This window comes from Centroberyx gerrardi, chromosome 6 (genome assembly GCF_048128805.1).
Source record: "Centroberyx gerrardi isolate f3 chromosome 6, fCenGer3.hap1.cur.20231027, whole genome shotgun sequence".
In the NCBI taxonomy this organism is placed as follows: Eukaryota; Metazoa; Chordata; class Actinopteri; order Beryciformes; family Berycidae; genus Centroberyx; species Centroberyx gerrardi.
The window spans coordinates 16,177,357-16,195,742 of NC_136002.1; the positions used below are offsets into that span (position 1 = coordinate 16,177,357).

Here is an 18,386-nt window from a genome sequence, read left to right on the forward strand (position 1 = left end):
AATGTAAGGAAAATGTACTAAACTGTGATCCCTTAACTGAGGCATGTGTTGAGCATGAAATGTGTTAATCATTCCAATCCCTAAATTCTACTAAAATGTAGATGCATATATTTACAAGATTTGTTACATCTGATTAGTGGCTCAACCTACAGCAGCAGACAGCAGCCAAAGTTGGATATAGCAAGGCCCCAAGGCTACAGAATAGAAACAATCTGTGAGATTGACTGCCAATAATAGAAAATAGTGAGCAGGACTTCACTCACTCACACTCTCTTTCTCTTGCTCTCTTGCTTTTCTCCTTCTCATCTCGTGTCTCTCTCTGCCTCTTTCTCTCTGTCTCTCTATCTCTCTATCTCAAACTCACACCTTTATCAGGAAAGCTTTGTCTCAGATCAAATCTGCTTTGTTAGCTTGATGTGTGATTGATTGATGCACAAGTGTGTGTGCGTGCACCCACTTGCACTTGACTGCGCGCGTTGCTAATGTTTCTGAATATTCTCCTCCTACACCATATTGGCAGGTGTGTCATCTGCCAGATTGGTGTGTGTACGTGTGTGCGCGCACACATGTGTGTAAGATGCATTCAGCCGACTGTGTTATTGGTGCAGACATTTTTTAATGAGCACCATCTGTGCACATCCTGCTCAAAACCAAATAGTGCCCTACCTGTGTTTGAGTGCGTCTGTGTGGGTCTCTGTGTTGTGTGTATGTGTTCTCCCTGGATGCCTCTCTTTTTTGTTTGTGTGATTATTGTTGTGTTTTGGTTTTGTGTGTGTATGTTAAGCGATAGTTCCTAATATTTCGTCTCTCCTCTGTGATGTCCTCTAGGCTATCCAGGAGGGTATCCTACCACGGCTCCCACCTATACACCCAACCTCTATCAAACAGGCAGTCCTGGGTATCCACCAGGTAAACCCCAACACACACGCACAGACACATACAGACGGTTGATGAATTTGTTCATATTTAACAAGGGAATGTCTGGGGAGGCAAATTGCTGTCGGTTTTACCTAAAATTTTTTGCAATTAATTAGCGGGATGCTTTTCAGAATTTCTCCTACCAAGTGAGATACCATTCTCTCTCAATCCACCTCAAATTAAAGACAAACACACCGCTAGACTGGCAGAGAGCGTAGAAAGGGAGCCATTGTACAGTTTTATGTAAAGGGTGTGAAATGTATCAGACGCATACACTGGTGCACGCAACTGATGTTGACGGCTATTGCGTAGCCTAATTGAACAAAGTAAGTACTAACCTACAAGCATTGTTTTATTCTTCCCTCCCTTTGTTCCGGGTTTTTGGAACACAGATACCAATAAATTTGTTGCCAATTTCTCTAGAATAATTTTTAGAACTATGTTAATCTTGCTGATGAGCCACCATTGACTCCCAGTCCACACAAGAAAATACTTGTATAATGTGTTGGGCCATTGGGTGAGATGAAAGTTACTCATTGTGTAACTTATTCAACACAGCAAGGGTTATCCCAGAATTAACCTAAACACTAAGTTACATAGCCATATCCACTCCATATCTCCACAGCTGCGTGTTGATGCATTGGATTTATGTGTTGATTATGCATGCTTAACTAAAACAGATATTGTTTTTTTAGTAGCTGTCTGAATTATTTGTGATAACATTTCATCTGTGAATCAAAGTTGCTAAGGAAGTTGATGTAATGCAACAATCACTAATCTAGTCTAAAGTTTTGAGCTATTGGAGCCCAGTTTAGAGCTCTACACATAATTTGCAGCAACATGAATGCAATATGGATTAAGTGTGATCTTGGCCTCAGGGGCATTAATGGTGAAGGAATGGGAACCTAGCCAGGTAACAGCTGCTGCTAGCCATATAGCCACAGATACATACTCTGTTGGGGTTCAGCATCTAGTCCCTGTAGCAGATGGAGATACCAGTTGTCTCATGTGCTCCTCAGATAGGGTGTTTATGTATAGTTGTTGGTTTAGTGTGGGGGGGTCTTAAACTATTTCAGCCCAGGAACCCAGATTGAGTAAATATAGTCTTGCTCAGGCTCATTAAAAAATACTTTGTCTTTTGTCATGGACACTCATTTGGGGACAATCCAGAAACAGTCCCATGGCCCAGTTTGGATCCTGACACATAATTTAGCAATTGCTGGTTGAGTAGATTTCTCCATAGAGCAGGGTGTTTACAATTCAAAGGAATGTAAACACAAATGAATTGATGATAGGTGGTATGTTTTGTAGTCCCAGTGAGCTTCTTTTTAGATCCATTTTTCCCCAAAAGAAGACAAGAAGCAGATTATTGGGGCTGTTTATCTCAGCAATAGTCATGTTTTAGCAATAGAGCATGTCTGTTTGACTGCTGATTTCCTCCTATACATTCTACAGTGCTTAATGTATGCTGAATTAAAGTGGATTTTGTATCCTAGATGAGAATCAATCTCCAAACAAGCCAGATATGTTCTGACTAGAACACTGTCTTGGTCAATGTCATTACTTCTCAAGACCGCTGAATAGAGAAACCATTTTCTTTCAGTGGGCCTTTGTGTAATTGTCACACACCATTGTCCTACAATGCCCTGCATGCATGTTAGAGCTAGGAATGCATGTGAGAGTATGCACACACACACACACACACACTCACACTCACACTCTCAGACACATAGCAGCTCCAGCATCTCTTTGTTCCCTTGTCCTTGTGTGAGAGAAACGCTTTCATAAGCTCCCCAGCAGCACTAGCTAGTAGCATGTTTGACCTTCAGGCTCCTCCAAGTGGTGGTTCAGAGGTACTACACTTTGTGAGAGCAGAGCTGAGCTAACAACAGACCTGAACTCAGTAGTCTGAAGCAGATGCCTACACTGTCCTAGACCTCATGCTTTTCAGCCAGTGGTGTAGTAGCAGTTTAAAAGGCAGGTACATTGTAACCCTGTCATCCATATGTTTCAGTAGCACTTAGGCTGATAGGCTGCTTTTCTGTATATGTTCAGTCAGAAAACACAGCTCACACAGCTGCTTATCCTTTCAGTACAGCACAGCTGAAAGATGCTGATGTTGGATAGTAGAGGTGGCTAGATGAGGCTTTCAAGAGAGACACACAAACCATTGGCCATGTTGTTTTGAAGCTTCAGTCCCATCAAAACACTGCTCCATTCTGCCATCTGGTGGATTTTGTAGGAAATTAATTGGAATAAAATGTTAAGGGCTGGTATAGTTTCAACAAGATCTATTGATGAGAACATCCTAACTTGGTTAACTTGTAGCTGACGAACTGATGGTCCCAGTTCAATGTTTACTGTAAAAACCCTTCTTAAAAACACACAAAAAGTGTTTTATCATTAGAAATATGTGATGGTATAGTCTAATGCATTTTATTCCTCACTGTCCCTTCCTTTCTCTCTCCTTTTATCTCTGTCTGCTTCCTTTAGGATATACTGCAGCAGGCACCCCATACAAAGTGCCCCCGACTCAGACAAATGGAGCACCCCCTCCCTACACCCCCACCCCCACCCCGTACCCCACAGCTATGTATCCCATCCGCAGTGCCTACCCTCAGCAGAACCTATACGCACAGGTAAGCCTACTTTAAAAGAGAATTCTTGTTGTTTCTTCACGGGATATTAAGACTTTTTTTGGCATAAGAGCATTAAGCTGAGGACTCAAATGCTTGGGTTGACTCTCTGTTCAGGGAAGCAAACTTGTCACTGTTTGATATTTGCAGATTTGATCTAGAAATGGGTAACTCTCATGAATCGTGTAAATTCAATGAGGGGGAAGGGGGTCTTTCAGAATGGGGAAATAAACCCTTGTTTACTGTCAACCAATTAATGAGTTGAAAAAAAGATGGCTAGTCAGTTATTCCCTTTGTTTCATCCTTTGGAGCAAAGTTACACCTAAATTGATTTCGAAGTGATGTTAACTTGATATAAAGTTAGTTTTTCATCTATTTTATTTTAAAAAATTATACTAGTAATACCCTTGTAAAAGAGTTTTTTGTCTGTACAATCATACGCCCCAGATCCCCTTTGTTATAGTGTGTCTTCAGGTTTTTGTCAGCTTTTTGACCCATGATGTGTGTGTCATGAAATGTTTCATACTCACATTGCTTCTTGGCTTTTTGGTTAAGATCAAATGTACAGTCTGTTCTAATCAGTTTAATATCTGATACGTCCTCTATATGAAGACACCATATTAAATTATTTTTTATGAAATGACCGAGTTCAGTCATTCAATCCATTGTCCTGATATTGCAGAGCTGCTGGGAACAGTCTACCCTTTAGGGCAGCAGGGTGTAGTGAGTAGTGAGACCCATAGAGATAAATCTGTTTTATCTCTATGGGGAGACTTTTCTTCAACTGGAACACCCAGTTTCTATCCTGTGTGTCGGCAAGCATCCGCCCTGCTGAAGTTCCCTTGAGCAAGACACTGAATCCCTACCAGCTGCAAGAGCGCTGATGTGATGCTCATCTTGCACTTTGATCTGCCTATGGAGGGGGCAATTAAAAAGAGAATCTCCCCTTCATGGATCAATGGAGTATCAAAAAATAGGATGCAGTCATTCTTAAATTGCATGCAAAAACTGTTGTGAAGTGTTCACTGTTTAAACAAAAATGAAGAAGAATTCTTTCAATATTTGTGGTGGCTTGTTTTGTTTTCTTTGTTTGCAGTGTTTATATGGTTAATACCAGAGAATCAAATCAAGTTTTCCTTCTTAGACTCTCTCCAAATAAACAAACGTAATATTACAACAAGCTCCATGTGATCCATCACACACACAGCAACCTGTCCTATGTTTCTCCTAACAGGGAGCATACTACACCCAGCCAGTGTATGCGGCCCAGCCCCATGTGATTCACCACACCACTGTGGTGCAGCCCAACAGCATCCCCTCCACGGCCCTCTACCCTACCCCCGTCCCTGTACCTGCTCCCCGCAACAACGGCATGGCTGCCATGGGGATGGTAGCTGGGACAACCATGGCTATGAGTGCAGGTATGACCAAAACCACTCATTAAAGAGAACTGGGTCTTCAGTTTTTAGTAGTAGACATTAGGGCTGGGTATCGCCACTGATTTCCCGAATCGATTCGATTCCGATTCATAAGGTTTCGATTTTCGATTCGATTCAATATCGATTCGGTTAGGGATATTTCAGTTACAATATCAATTTTGCTTGGATATGAAAGAGATTCTTAGAGAACTAATGCTGTAAATTGTACAAGGAACCCTCTAACCTGGTGCATTATTAAAAATATTAATGTTTACATTAAGAATTGACCCCAAAGCAGTTACATTAATGTACTTTTTATTTAACATGACCAACACACTACAGCAGTCAACACAATATAGTGCAAGCAGGGGGTTCCCCAAATTTTTGAGTAGCCAGTCAGATGGGAAAAGTAGCCGGCTAAGGGATGTTTGCGATGGCAAGATACATTTTTCCGGTGATGCATTTTTACCGAATTAATAAACAAACCTTAAATATGTTTATGAAAGCATGACTTAAAATAACATAAATAAACATTTTTATTACAGGATCAATGCTCAATTGAAAAATAAACTGATAATGTTTGACAATGTTTAATTGTGAATGTTTAATGTACTTTCTTCAGTCAGTGCAGAAGAAATAAGTAGTCTAAAACTAAAATATTATTACAAATAGTAATAAATATAATACCAAAGTGCATATTGTAGTCTTCTCAGAGCAAGACTAGATCTCTCTCCTGAGTACTACTGCAGTCACAGAACTGAGATCCAATAATGATGGAAACATAAATCAGTTTAAATAATGATTTTACATGGTCATGGTAATGAAGCCCCTACAATGATCTCCTCAGCTAAGGCCTTGTATTTAGCGTTATACAGTAGTTTCAGCTGTAACACTTCAGTTGAGTCCGTCGTTACCATGGCAACTGTTCGCTGCGCGTTGCGCAGAGGCTCGGCAGAGATCGCTATTATTTTGAAACATCTAAAAAAACGCACAACTCCCCTTGCAATTTCACACACAGTTCAGTTATTAAGGAGACTGACAACCGCATTCTATAACCAAACTCACTACCTGAAAAATTCAGGTACTGATACTGAATTTGAGAGCGGATTCGGTTAGTCCGAATAGTGTGAACCAGAACGGGACTGGACAGCTCGTTGTTACGTGACGTTAAGGCTCAACACTCGTTATGTTATGTAACATTATCATCCTTAATTTGAAAGAGACGGAGGTAAGTGTTGTGAGACATTCTCAATTTTTCGATCCAGTCTGTTTCCTCAACATTGCGGTTGTTTCAGTTCTGCGGCCTTCAGCCCAAATGTTGCTGTTAAAAGTATGAAGTTCCTGTGATGGAAAAAGAGAATATGATGCCGCTGTCAGTGGCGGTTTATTAAGATCTTATGGATAAACTGACGCCTCTGGTTACTGGTGTTACTGGTGTCAAATAAACTGAAAATACAGGCGATGGTAGCCGCCATATTGGTCTGAAGTAAACTTTACTATGGTTACAGACATTATTTCCAGCCATCGTGAGATCGGAGGAGTGGAGTGACTCCTGTTACCCGTACAGACAGTCTGAGTCTAGTTATTTTACTTCAGTCTGCTCCAGTATGTAGGCTAACAGACATGCGCAGTCACTCTCATTCAAAAATTCTGTTGTCACTACCAAATTCTGGTAGTGTGAACATTTAGTGACATTCAGTTATAAAAGCAGCCGGCCAGACAGATGTGAGTAGATGGCTAAATAGCCGGCAGCCGGCGCTAGCAGGTTGTGCGACTCTACAGACTCTACAGGCATATATTGGGCATATATTAAAAGATCGATCTCGGGATTTTATGAATCGATATCGGATCATTCAAATGAAGATCGATTTGAATCGGAAAATCGATTTTTTTAAACCCAGCCCTAGTAGACATATTGGCTAAAGACAGGGACTTCATGGCTGTTGCCAAGTAATTTGTGATTCTGTCAGCTGATCTTTCAAATGTTGAGCATCTTTGCCATATACTGATGCTATGGATCATTCCCTCACTTTTATGAACTTTTTCCTTGATCTCACTCATTTAACGTTTTCTTGACAATCAAAGATACATTTTGTTTTGAGAGCGGCTTACATGTTTCCTTTGATGAGAGGTGTCATAAGAACAAATATTCCTTTGATTTTTAAGACATTCTGCTTTAGTGTTCTTCCTCTAAAGATGTGCTTTGCGATGTGAGTGCAGAATACCATACAAAAACAAGTGAAAATCAATTCTTGGCGTTCAGTTGCAATTTCTTTCAGGGTAAAAGCTATAGGTTGGTTGGTAGGTAGGTAGATGGGTACTTTATTTATTGCAGGAGGAAATTCAGCTGTCACAGCAGCAACACAGAGAGAAACAATAGACCACATACCAAAACGCTATAATAAAGCTAAAAGAGAATTGCTGTGTGCTCCCCTGTGAATTACCTATCAGCTATCACTTATCACATATCAGCATAGGAAAAGTTGTGCCCTTCCCACATACAAATCAGCATTTGGCACAGTAAGCAGTAAATAAGAGAAATTCTACATCCCCTCCCCCACATACAACAATGATAATGCAAAAATCTGTGTCAACATATTGTCATATGTACGTATCGACAAATTATGTAAGCCCTCACATCTTTATTGTCCTTGTTAAGTAATTGTCTTGCCCTAGTTGACACACCACCACATTTATGGTGCATCAAGGCTGCATCCATAACTAAACTAATAGATTTCAGATCTCAGTCTCATTGCTAATGGTGTTGCTGACTTCCTATAGGGACCCTGCTGACAACGCCCCAGCACCCTCCCATTGGAGCACACCCGGTTACTGTGCCAACCTACAGGCCCCAAGGGACACCTGGGTACAGCTATGTCCCGCCCCACTGGTAGAGCCCGCCCATCATGTGAGTATCTACCTTCCCACAGCTCTGTTTCTCCTTCAGATGTTCCTCATGTTCCCATTTTCTGTTTCTCTTTCCCCCATCTGTTTCCTCCTCTTCCCATTCATCCGGTCTTTGGTGTCCCTCTCTCTGTGTAGTCGGTTTGCCTTGAATATTTAAAGACTAGGAAACTGTCTTTGGCTGCCTCACATTCCCTTTTTGCGCTTTCTTCAGAGAAATGAGGCAGTCTTACAACAATCACCAACGTATCTCTTCTCCTCTTTCTCCCCCTCCAGATCTGGAGTCCGCCATCGTATGCAACTGCTCAAATCTTACATGGGCTCCCAATGGTTACCATGGGAACTCGGCACCTGTCTGCAAGAACAAAACTAAAGTGCAACAGCCACTTTACTATTATTGTTATTGTTATTATGCGACATTCTCTAATGTTTTTACAAAAGCTGCTTTTATTTTATTTTATTTTTTCTCTTTTCATTTGCCAACCAGTCATTACCTTATTTTTTATGATTATTTTTATTTTATTTTTTTCTCATTTCCTTTGCTGTGTCTGTCATTGGAACTCCAGAAGGACTCTTGACCAATCACGGGTGTCGGTTGCTCCTGTTTTCTGTGTTGTGCTGGTGTGTGCGGCCCTGCCTGCTGCTCAGTTGGCTGGAATCTATTGGGCACTTCTTCATCATCATTATCATCTTCATCAGTCACAACCACAGCCATCATCATACTCATCATTGACTTATGCTGCCAAATTTTCTAACAACTAGATATCAGCACAGGGTTTTAACTTAATTAGGATTTTTTTTTTTTTTTTTTTGGTTTTTCAGGTCTTTTAATTTTAAGATTCTTCCTCCTCCTACACTCTACCAAATGACCTTGGCTTTTTTTTCCTTTAGCCTTTCCTACCCTTTTTTTTTTCTTCCTCTTCATCCTGTTACAGTCTGTCCATTTTTATCCGTTTGGTGGTTTCGGTTCATGTTTCACATCTGTTTAACCTCGGTTGTCTTCCAGCTTGTAGCTGTCTGTCCGGCAGTAGTCAGTCCGTCATACCTGTCACTCTGTCTGTGTGTGTGCTGCGTCGCTATGGCCAGAGCACTTATCTACCATTACCTATCCTGATGTGTTTCCAACTTTGTCCACACTAGCATAGTACCTAGTATGCACTAAGAACACATCAAGTACTTCATGCTACATACTATGCAGGCTAGTATGTTGTGACACTATCATATTCTTAATCTAGCTAGAGAGCATTTTGAGGTCGTTCTGGTCATGTCAGCTTTTATGTGGTTAGCGTAGGCCAATAAATTATAAGACGTGAAAATATTTATAATAGTTGTGTGTCAACAGTATGGGTGGTCGTGCACACTTTCTCACACGTACACACACGCATGCACACACACACGTACATACATGCACACACACAGGGGCTCCTGTGCTGTGTTTGAAACACACACTTGGTGGCACTTACTTCCAGTTATGATGTTGCTGAACAACACACACACACACACATTTTCTCATTACATGGATTCTAGAGGTGTGCATGGCAGACACACCCAGCAGAGAAGGAGTTTAAAGGGATAGCGTTGGCAGTAGGAAGGGAGAGCAGGACAGGACGAGGGTGAAGAGCAGACGGAGCTCGGTGCTAAGAGGAGGAAGGAGGAGACAACATTGTCACAGCCGGTCAGAACTGAGGGTGCAAAACATGTGAGTCTGTGACATCTCACCTGCAAGAGACTGCACAAACACGCTGCTGTTTGCACTGTATGTGTTGTATCCCCACTTCCTAAACACTCTGACTTGTATTGTCTCCTCCTCGTTCCTCCTCCCAGGCAAGGACTAATAACCAAACACTCGACATTGACAAACCCAGACTCTGAGCGTACAGTGAATAATGGACTAGTTGCATAAGTTGGCCTGATGGATGGACAGGATTTGATCTCCAAGGCCATCCCACAGTGCAATGAGCACACAGCGTTTGCTCTGCCTCTTCTCTTTCTGAACTGGCAAGACCAAGGCAATGACATTTGGATGCTTCTGCACCACAGTTATGAAAAACAAATTGTGTCAAACCAGATCTGTATGCACCTGGTCCATTTTCATTGGGATGGTTTGTTTTTCTCTGAATGTGGTAAAACCTTGGCAGGCATGATGCCCTCTAAGAGCAAAATCAGAGTGCTGTCATCATGGAGGTGCAGGAGCTTGGCATCCATAGCAACAACACTTGTGGAGGGTACAGGACTCTTGATTCTTCTTATAAAAATATAATCCTGTTTTATGAAGAAGAATCTTTTTTTTTTTTGACCTATGCTGAATTCTAAGAGCATCGATGTGCACCCTAAGTACGTAGAAATGACAGCACTCTGACTTTATCCAAACACATTGTGTGTTTACATGCACACAAATTTCTCATTAAGTAGGATACAAGTATTCTGTTTTCAGTTGCTGCATGTAAACATCATTCCCCATTAACGCATATCCCGTTTATTGTTGCTTTTTTACATTCTGCTGGAAAATATTGTTCATCTCTACATGCAAAAACATTCATGTCCACAATATTGAGATGCACCTAAAACGCTTATCCCAAGTAAGAGGTGATTGGGGACATGAAGCATTATCTGGTGCTGTGTGCGTCTTGTCTTTTGTTTATTGGTCCTTGGCTTGAGACGTGGGGTGGGAGGAGAGGGGGGTTGAATATGTAGGTGAGGCCTGTGGCATTTTTCTGGATTTTCAAAACAAAAAAGACTCAAATCGCAACTTCATGATCTGTAGAGTACAGATTGGTGTAACAAAAGCATTTACAGTGCGGGTATGTAGATGAAGTGGTTTGATATTGCAATAAAATAATAAGAGGGAATGCCTCCAACTGTTACCGTACAGTCATTATTTTATCAGCGTTTTGAATTGATTTTTAAAAATGCTTATCGTTGTAATCTCTAAATATGGATTACAGGCTCTGTATGCGGCCTCCATTCAATAATTATCACAGTTATTGCTAAGAAGAGTAGAACATATCAAAAATTTGGTTATTGAATAACTTTGTGAGGAAATATTGCACAAAATAAGACAAAAAAAACTTGATGACTATAATTTAACACTAAGTAATAGGTACCTAGGCTTTGTAGTGCAGAGGGAGAAAGAAGCAATTTATATTGTAATTTAATTAAAAAATAAAACAATAAGGTTGAGTGTTTGATGAGGTATTCTTAGTCCAAATGTTTGTACACTAGTAGGTTAATTCTCAACAGAGTATTGCATAATGCCGCTGTCGGATGAAAACCTTGTATCTTCAAGCCTTATTTTCAGATTGACCCTCGTATTTTAGAAACCTGGATATCGAATGGATGTTATTGGCCTGAGGGTCATGAAGTTTACTCACCATATACAGGACCTTGTACATTTTAATTCAAGCCAGAAAAAACAGAAAAATACAAAATTGGGATTTTCTTGCGACAGCAGTGATGTTACTTTTCATAGGGATTTATTTAGCCAACCACTTCTTCTGTCAGTATTTCTCAATTAAATCGTTTTTTTGTTTATTTCTTTTCCCTCAGTGGTCAATTGAGCATAATGGGTATGCATAATATTCAGGTGTAGTTCACTATAGCATTGGATCTCTTAAAAAAATGCAGTATATTTATACAGCGAGTGGTACAGTAATGTGTTTCTAGCTAAGCATGGTTGCATCAATGTGGCAGCTACTGTTTGTGCTTTTAATATTTTTTACCTCCTCTTCTTCTGCATCTCTGTCCTCTACATATCTGTCACAGAGGGGAGAGAAGTTAAGGCAAGGTCTATAAATAAAGTTGTTGTGATTTGTGGAAATAAACAACTGATAGGCTGCCTGGGACCGCCATCCCAAACGACCAGCACAGCGGCTTGGTTCATCAAGAAGTCATGTCCCAATGCTCGTCAAATTTCCACGTTAAGGAAACCGTATAGTGTAATGATTGTTGCGTGATTTTATAGACCTTGAATTGAGGAAGTAGAGGATGAATCACAGAACTGAAATGGATAGAACAGGCATTCATGCTCAAATCGGCATTCTTGAGCGGCCATTTTAACGTGAGGTGGACCGAAGGAGATTACCATGATACTCCCAGAAAATGTCTTTTCTATCCATTTGTGTTCTGTGGGTGCATAGATATTGAAATAATTACTTCTTGTAGCCCCCAGCCTCAATGCCCTTCATTCTGTGCCATATTTCATAAAATGTCGTTCAGTAAATATTAGTTTCATTTCCCAAGTAACTAACTGGTGAATTCTGAGTCCTTGTTATGTCTAGCTTCCTGTGAATCTGTGTTTTCCTATTGCTGCCCTGTTTCTCACATTGTTATTGCATATTACCTGTCTCGCTTTATCTTTCTTACTGTACCCCCCCCCCCCCCCCCCCATGTCTATCCTTTGTTTTCACTTGGTGCCACAGCTCCCTTCAGAGGCCATTTTGCATCCCTTCTACTAAGCATTTAGTTTGATTACATTTGGGGATGCAAAATGTCAAATCCTAAATGCTGTTTCCTCCATTGTTCACTCGTCCCTTTTTTTCTACCCTCTCCTCCCCTCTCGCAACTTCATTTTCACGTCTTTTGGCTTTCATGTCTTATCAGTTTGACCTTTGCAACCCTCGCCTCCCCATAGCAGAATTAATGATGATCAAATTGGTATGTGTCGTATAGATAATCTATTTTTTGGCCATTTGAACACTAGGTATCGCCGTTAATGTCTTGAATTGAACTAATTTTTTGCCCCAGAAGGCCATGGGCTGAAAAACACTACCGTATATTGATCATTTATAATTGCCCCAAGTAAATTATAGTCCCTTAAGTCTAAGAAAGTTATTTCAGAATCACTCCTCCGCTCCTGGGATGCAAACAAAATTGTAGACAATGACAAATTTTTCCTGATATCTGGAACAAGTTTAAGGTTTTATCTGTGGTGTTTCAAATTTCCCTTTAGGAGGAGTTGATCATTTTAAGTCAGGTATTTCTATGAGAGAGGTTTTCTTGTATGGGCTTGGGACCAATGCTCATGAAAACGTATTTCTACTCTCTTCGAGTGGAGACCCACCAGAGGCAGACCCACAATGCTTTGTGGGTTCCAACCAGTAGTTCCAGGAAACAGGTCCCACAGAGTAGTTCACTTTTCAGATGAATGTGGGGTGGTGAAACTGCTTCCCCTTTTCACTCCATTCCTCGCCTCTCTTTTCTCTCAATTTGCACTTAAGTGAAAGAGATAGACAATTGAAAACTTGATATGTTAGGGGGGTGGAAATGCGAAGTTGTCTTAATCATGGTCATCATTTATTTTTCCTTCACTCTTTGTTCATCATTCCGTCTTCGGCGACATTTCCAAACGTTGAAAGGTGGTGACTTTAATGAGGATTATTGGGTTCTTTTGTTTTACTGTGTATTTTAATCTTGCGCCTCTTCACTTCAGAAAGTGAAGATGCGACCGGATACATTCGCAACACCTTCTTTTCTCTCCCTCCATCTCCCCTCTCCCTTCTTTCTTCTTTTTGCCTTGCAGTCGTTAAGTCTTAGCAGTTTTTTTTTTCATGAATATAAATTAAAACACTACTATCAAAGTGAATAGTAGGCTCTTAAATGTCTTTGATGTTCTGCTGCAGCTTTTTAATTTCAACTTGTCAGGAGATTTCTCTCTTCTTAGTCTAATTTGACACTAAATGTGATGCAAAAAGTGGAAATTCCTTGTCTTCCAAAAAAAAAAGAATACTTGTATCCCCTGGATTGAGTATTCGGAACAACCCCATCTTTGGAAGTTTTAGTTTGGTATCCAGTTTGCACATGCTATGGTATATCTGTTACCGTGCAGTTGTGTTTCAAACTGAAGCCCAACGTCTTTTCAACATTGAGAGAAGTGAATTGTATGTTAGCTATTTGGTCCAGAGTGAAGGACCCGCGTCAGGCTTGTGATATGAAGTGTAAATCTGTTTTTAATTTTTTTTATTTTTATTCTTTTTTTTTTTAATGTTTTTTGTTGTTGAGGGTTTTTTTTTTTTTTTGAAGATCAGTTAGTGATCTTAGTACTATAACTAAGCCAAGTTTGTAATTGTATAATATTTACTGTAAAATGTAGAACATTGAATAACTATTAAAATTTTCCTATAAAAGGAAGATTGTCTCATGTGACTTCTTTCAGAATTTCTTGAGTCAGCAATAGCACGGACCATTACTTTTGCTTGCAGGGGAAATGTAATGACAAATTTCCCTCCGTGCCGGACATCAGCTGTGTTTAAAAATTTTTTTTTTATAGTTGTCTGATTCTAATGTCAAATTATAAGAAGAAAAATGATAAATTACATATGTTCAGCTCCACAGAGAATGAGTGGGAAAGATGGACATGGATGTATTTATATTTTCTGCTCTGGAACTGATACTGCGACCATAACTCATTCTCTCTGGACAAACGACAGTAGAAGTGAGTGTTTAAATGAATGGGTGTGGCTAGTAGGTCAGGCAGTCGTGTGTTTATATTGGCCTTGCCACACAAAGTGTCTGCATGAGTCACAAATCTTGTTGTGCGCACACAAGATTTCTTAAATGAATGTCGGACCAAAGCTGCTGCCTGTGCCATCTTTTCAAGAACAGGGTCAAAACCTTTGAAGATGAGCAATGACAGGATTTTGATACTTCTTTTTTTTTATGGAATCTACAACTAGAAAGACGCAAAACGACTACTTCCTTTATGGTTGAGAAAGAAAGAAGGAACGACCCTCACACTCACACTTTCACTTCCCTCTGGACCGATCACCAGACATCTGACTGGGTTGAGCAATACCAACCACCACTACACGACTTACACACACATACGTCCACCTCTACCATGCACAAAAAGCCTCTCATCTTTATCCTTGTGCAGCAACAATGGTATGTCTCGCTGGGTTGCAGGTATGGTGCAGATCTGTAGAAACACAGGTTTGTTTTGGCAGTGCTCAGGAAAATCTGTGCCTATTTATAATTAAGTATCTTAATCCTTTGTGGCATAGGTATTTCAAGACAGATTTCCCAGTTAGCCAGATAACTCTCAAGTCTCAACTCTCAAGTAGTTTTGATGTTTTATACAATTAGTCTTGGATCTTGGTTCTTGGGGATGTCTTGCAGCCATGCCAACCAATCATCTCTCATTAGAATTCCATTGCATTCACTGCTGCATTGTGGACTTTTCAGAACAAACACACACTGAGAAGCAAGAAAGGAGGTCATGCACTATAAACACACACACATACACACACACCTGACCATTAGAGCAGACCACTAGAGTGTAGAGGAAAACTACAGACCCACAGATGAACACACAAACACATCTGGCGGTGCTTGTGTGTTTCGCCTGTAGTTGGTGTCCATCCGAGAAATCCTGGCACCGATCCTAGCTAACAGGTCATCAAACTGGGCCCTGGTCAGCCTCAAGTAGCGCTGGAAGCGGCAGTTATCCAGATGCAGTTCCTGGAGAAGGCGGTGAAATTCACCGAGCTGTGTGCACCTCCAGATGATGTTATGAACCCAGACACGACGGCGTTTGGTTCTCCGACGACTCTGGGACTTCCACAACAGGTACAAGGTTATCTCGGTCATGGTTGATGATGGAAAGAAATGGCAGAAAGAAACGTTGGTATTTACATGAGGTAAGTCCCTCCTTTCCTCTTTTCCGGAAGAGAAGGGCGAATATTCGCAGGTTGTGTACCCGCGGTCAAACTCGCGCAAGTAACGCGAGGCGAAGATTTGCTTCGCGTTTGGTGTAAACACACAGTCACACGAATTTTCTGCTCAAGTTGAAAAATTTCAACTCTCGCGAATACGCGGCTGAGGCGAATTTCACGTCATTCGCGTTATTCGCGTCGCGTCATCCGCGTCGCCCGGCGAGAAATCGTGTCTGTTCGCGTCTTTGCATTGACTTTGTATGTAATTACGCAGCGCAAAAAATTCGCTTCGCGTTTGGTGTGAACACACCTTAAGATAACAGCCAGGCTTGTTCCTTCTGGCTTGACCTGGGAAGTCAGATTTCCATGTCTACTAACTAGCATTTCGGTCTTATATTCATTTAGTTTCAGGAAGTTATTACTCTTCCATTTATTGACTGGAAATAAGCAGGTCAGGAAACTTAAAGCATTTGCATCTGAGGGCTCGACAGAGATATACAATTGTGTGTCATCAGCATAGCTGTGGAAATTAATATATGCTCTCTGATGACGTTCACTATATACATGCATATATAGTGAAAAGAGTAGCAGACAAGGACTGCTTCCTTATGCATGAGTATCTTACTTGTAAAGAGGCCAGTAGTTACTCAGAACTACTCAGAAGAAATAGATTTCTTCAGTAGAGGCTTCACAATAACAGTTTTGAGAGCATCTGGGAATACTACAGTCTCCAGGGATGTGTTTATGATTTTCATGACAGAGTTAGAGAAACTGTTAAAAGTAATGTAGGAATGGGATCAAGATGGCAGATGGAGGAATTGCTCTGAGCTACGATCTTGCGAAGTTCTTGAAACTCATATTCTCACATTGTTTCACTCATTTTCTCACACTCAAACTGTTTTACTCAGCTTGTGGATCTTTCTGTGCCTTTCTATTTCACTCATCTTCTCTTGCTTATTCTCTCTCTCTCTCTCTCTCTCTCTCTCTCTCTCTCTCCTTCTCCCTCTTTCTGTCCGTCACGCACATATGCACACACTAATTTTAGTCCTCAGAGCTCTCACCAATGCCAGAATGATGTTTCTTACAGGACAGAGTTCGATGGTCTGGTTTCCAGTGAACCAGAGGTTCCAGGGCCATTTCAGTACTGTCAACAACCCCAGACAGACGACATCTATCTATCTGTGGATTGTTCTCTTTTCAATTACTTCTTTTTCTCTTTCTATAATAATAATAAGAACTTTATTTTTATAGCACCATTCATACATATAATGCAACTCAAAGTGCTTCACATAAAGTAAATGGATTAAAACAATAACAAGCAATATAAATACAAGCAAAACCAAGACAGAAATTAAAACAGTAATTTGTCTAGTAAAATGTTATTAAAAAAGAAAGACATACAGGTGAGGAAAATAATAAAAAATAGAATATTATTTTATTGTACTCCAGTATAGGAACTAACCTCTATACCTATGATTTACTGCATTCCGGAATGACTCCCTCTATGCCTATGCGACTTATCAATCTCCGTCTTGGAACATAGGAGCAAACCTCTATGTTCCCTAAAAGGTCAAATTTACAGGAACGACGCCTCTGTATGTCCTCAGACTACCGAGCCTCTCAGTACTTACTTGCTCTAATTCATGGCCACAAACACAAACAACAGAAATATTTAAAAAAGAAAGAAAAAAAGATAAAATAAAATAGGTAGGGATAATAATAAAACATAAAAGAAAAGCAAATCAAAGTGCTATACATAAGGGTTTATCTGTGATTTACACTGTAAAGGGTAAAAGGCAATGTTAATAAAAAGCTAAGTTAAAAAGAGCTGGCGTTTGAAGGAGCTCACTGAACTCACCTGTTTGATATCTGTTGGTAGAGTGTTCCACAGTTTGGGGGCATAATTGAAGAAAGCTGCGTCCCCAATCTTTTTATGACTGCGGTTGTGAGAGGTCAACAAGAGGACCTGAGGGCTCATGCAGGGATGTAAGGTACGGAATTTGCAATTTAGGCTGGGCCTAAGCCGTTAAGAGCTTTGTAAACAAGTAAACAAACTTTAAAATTGATTCTAAAACCCACTGGGAGCCAGTGTAGTGTAGCTAGAACTGGAGCGATGTGCTCTCTCTTCTTTGTTTTAGTTAAGAGCCCAGCAGCAGAGTTCTGGTTTGGCTGTAACCTGTCAGTTGTCTTTTTGGGAAGCCCAGTAAAAAGCGCATTGCAATAATCTAGTCTGCTTGATATAAAGGCATGGATATGTTTTTCAATGTCTTGGCGGGTTATGAATGACCGTACCTTGGCAATATTTCTGTGATGCAAGAGTGCTGCCTTTGTCACCTTATATATGTGGGGTGCAAAACTTAGGTCAGAGTCTAAGATAACAGCCAGGCTTGTTCCTTCTGGCTTGACCAGAAGGAACAAACATATTTCTATGTCTACTAACTAGTATTTCGGTCTTATATTCATTTAGTTTCAGGAAGTTATTACTCTTCCATTTATTGACTGGAAATATGCAGGTCAGGAAACTTAAAGCATTTGCATCTGAGGGCTCGACAGAGATATACAATTGTGTGTCATCAGCATAGCTGTGGAAATTAATATATGCTCTCTGATGACGTTCACTATATACATGCATATATAGTGAAAAGAGTAGCAGACAAGGACTGCTTCCTTATGTAAGGGATAATGCCTGACGAGGTGTCCATTATCAGGACTTAATGGAGTCCATTAATTCCTGATTATGGACACCTCGAAGGTCATTATCCCACTTATACCATGGTCACTTGCCAAAGAAAAAAAAATTAAGACCATTAATTTATATTTTCATGCGTTTTGTAATCAAAATCTAAAGTTTTTCACAAGCC

At 40.4% G+C, this 18,386-nt stretch overlaps 1 protein-coding gene and 1 pseudogene across 1 annotated transcript in view; both read left to right on the top strand.

The window, feature by feature from the left end:
• fam168a (family with sequence similarity 168 member A) overlaps positions 1-10,740 on the top strand; it is a 31,745-nt gene extending 21,005 nt beyond the window's left edge. Inside the window, exons 4-8 of the mRNA XM_078284205.1 lie at positions 829-909; positions 3,412-3,557; positions 4,789-4,975; positions 7,754-7,880; positions 8,153-10,740. Of these exons, the coding sequence (XP_078140331.1) occupies positions 829-909; positions 3,412-3,557; positions 4,789-4,975; positions 7,754-7,866 (527 nt within the window). The 3' untranslated portion in view covers positions 7,867-7,880; positions 8,153-10,740. The remainder of the gene's footprint in view (positions 1-828; positions 910-3,411; positions 3,558-4,788; positions 4,976-7,753; positions 7,881-8,152) is intronic.
• On the top strand, positions 4,085-4,261 carry LOC139915957 (U2 spliceosomal RNA; annotated as a pseudogene).
• Positions 10,741-18,386: the final 7,646 nt, after the last annotated feature.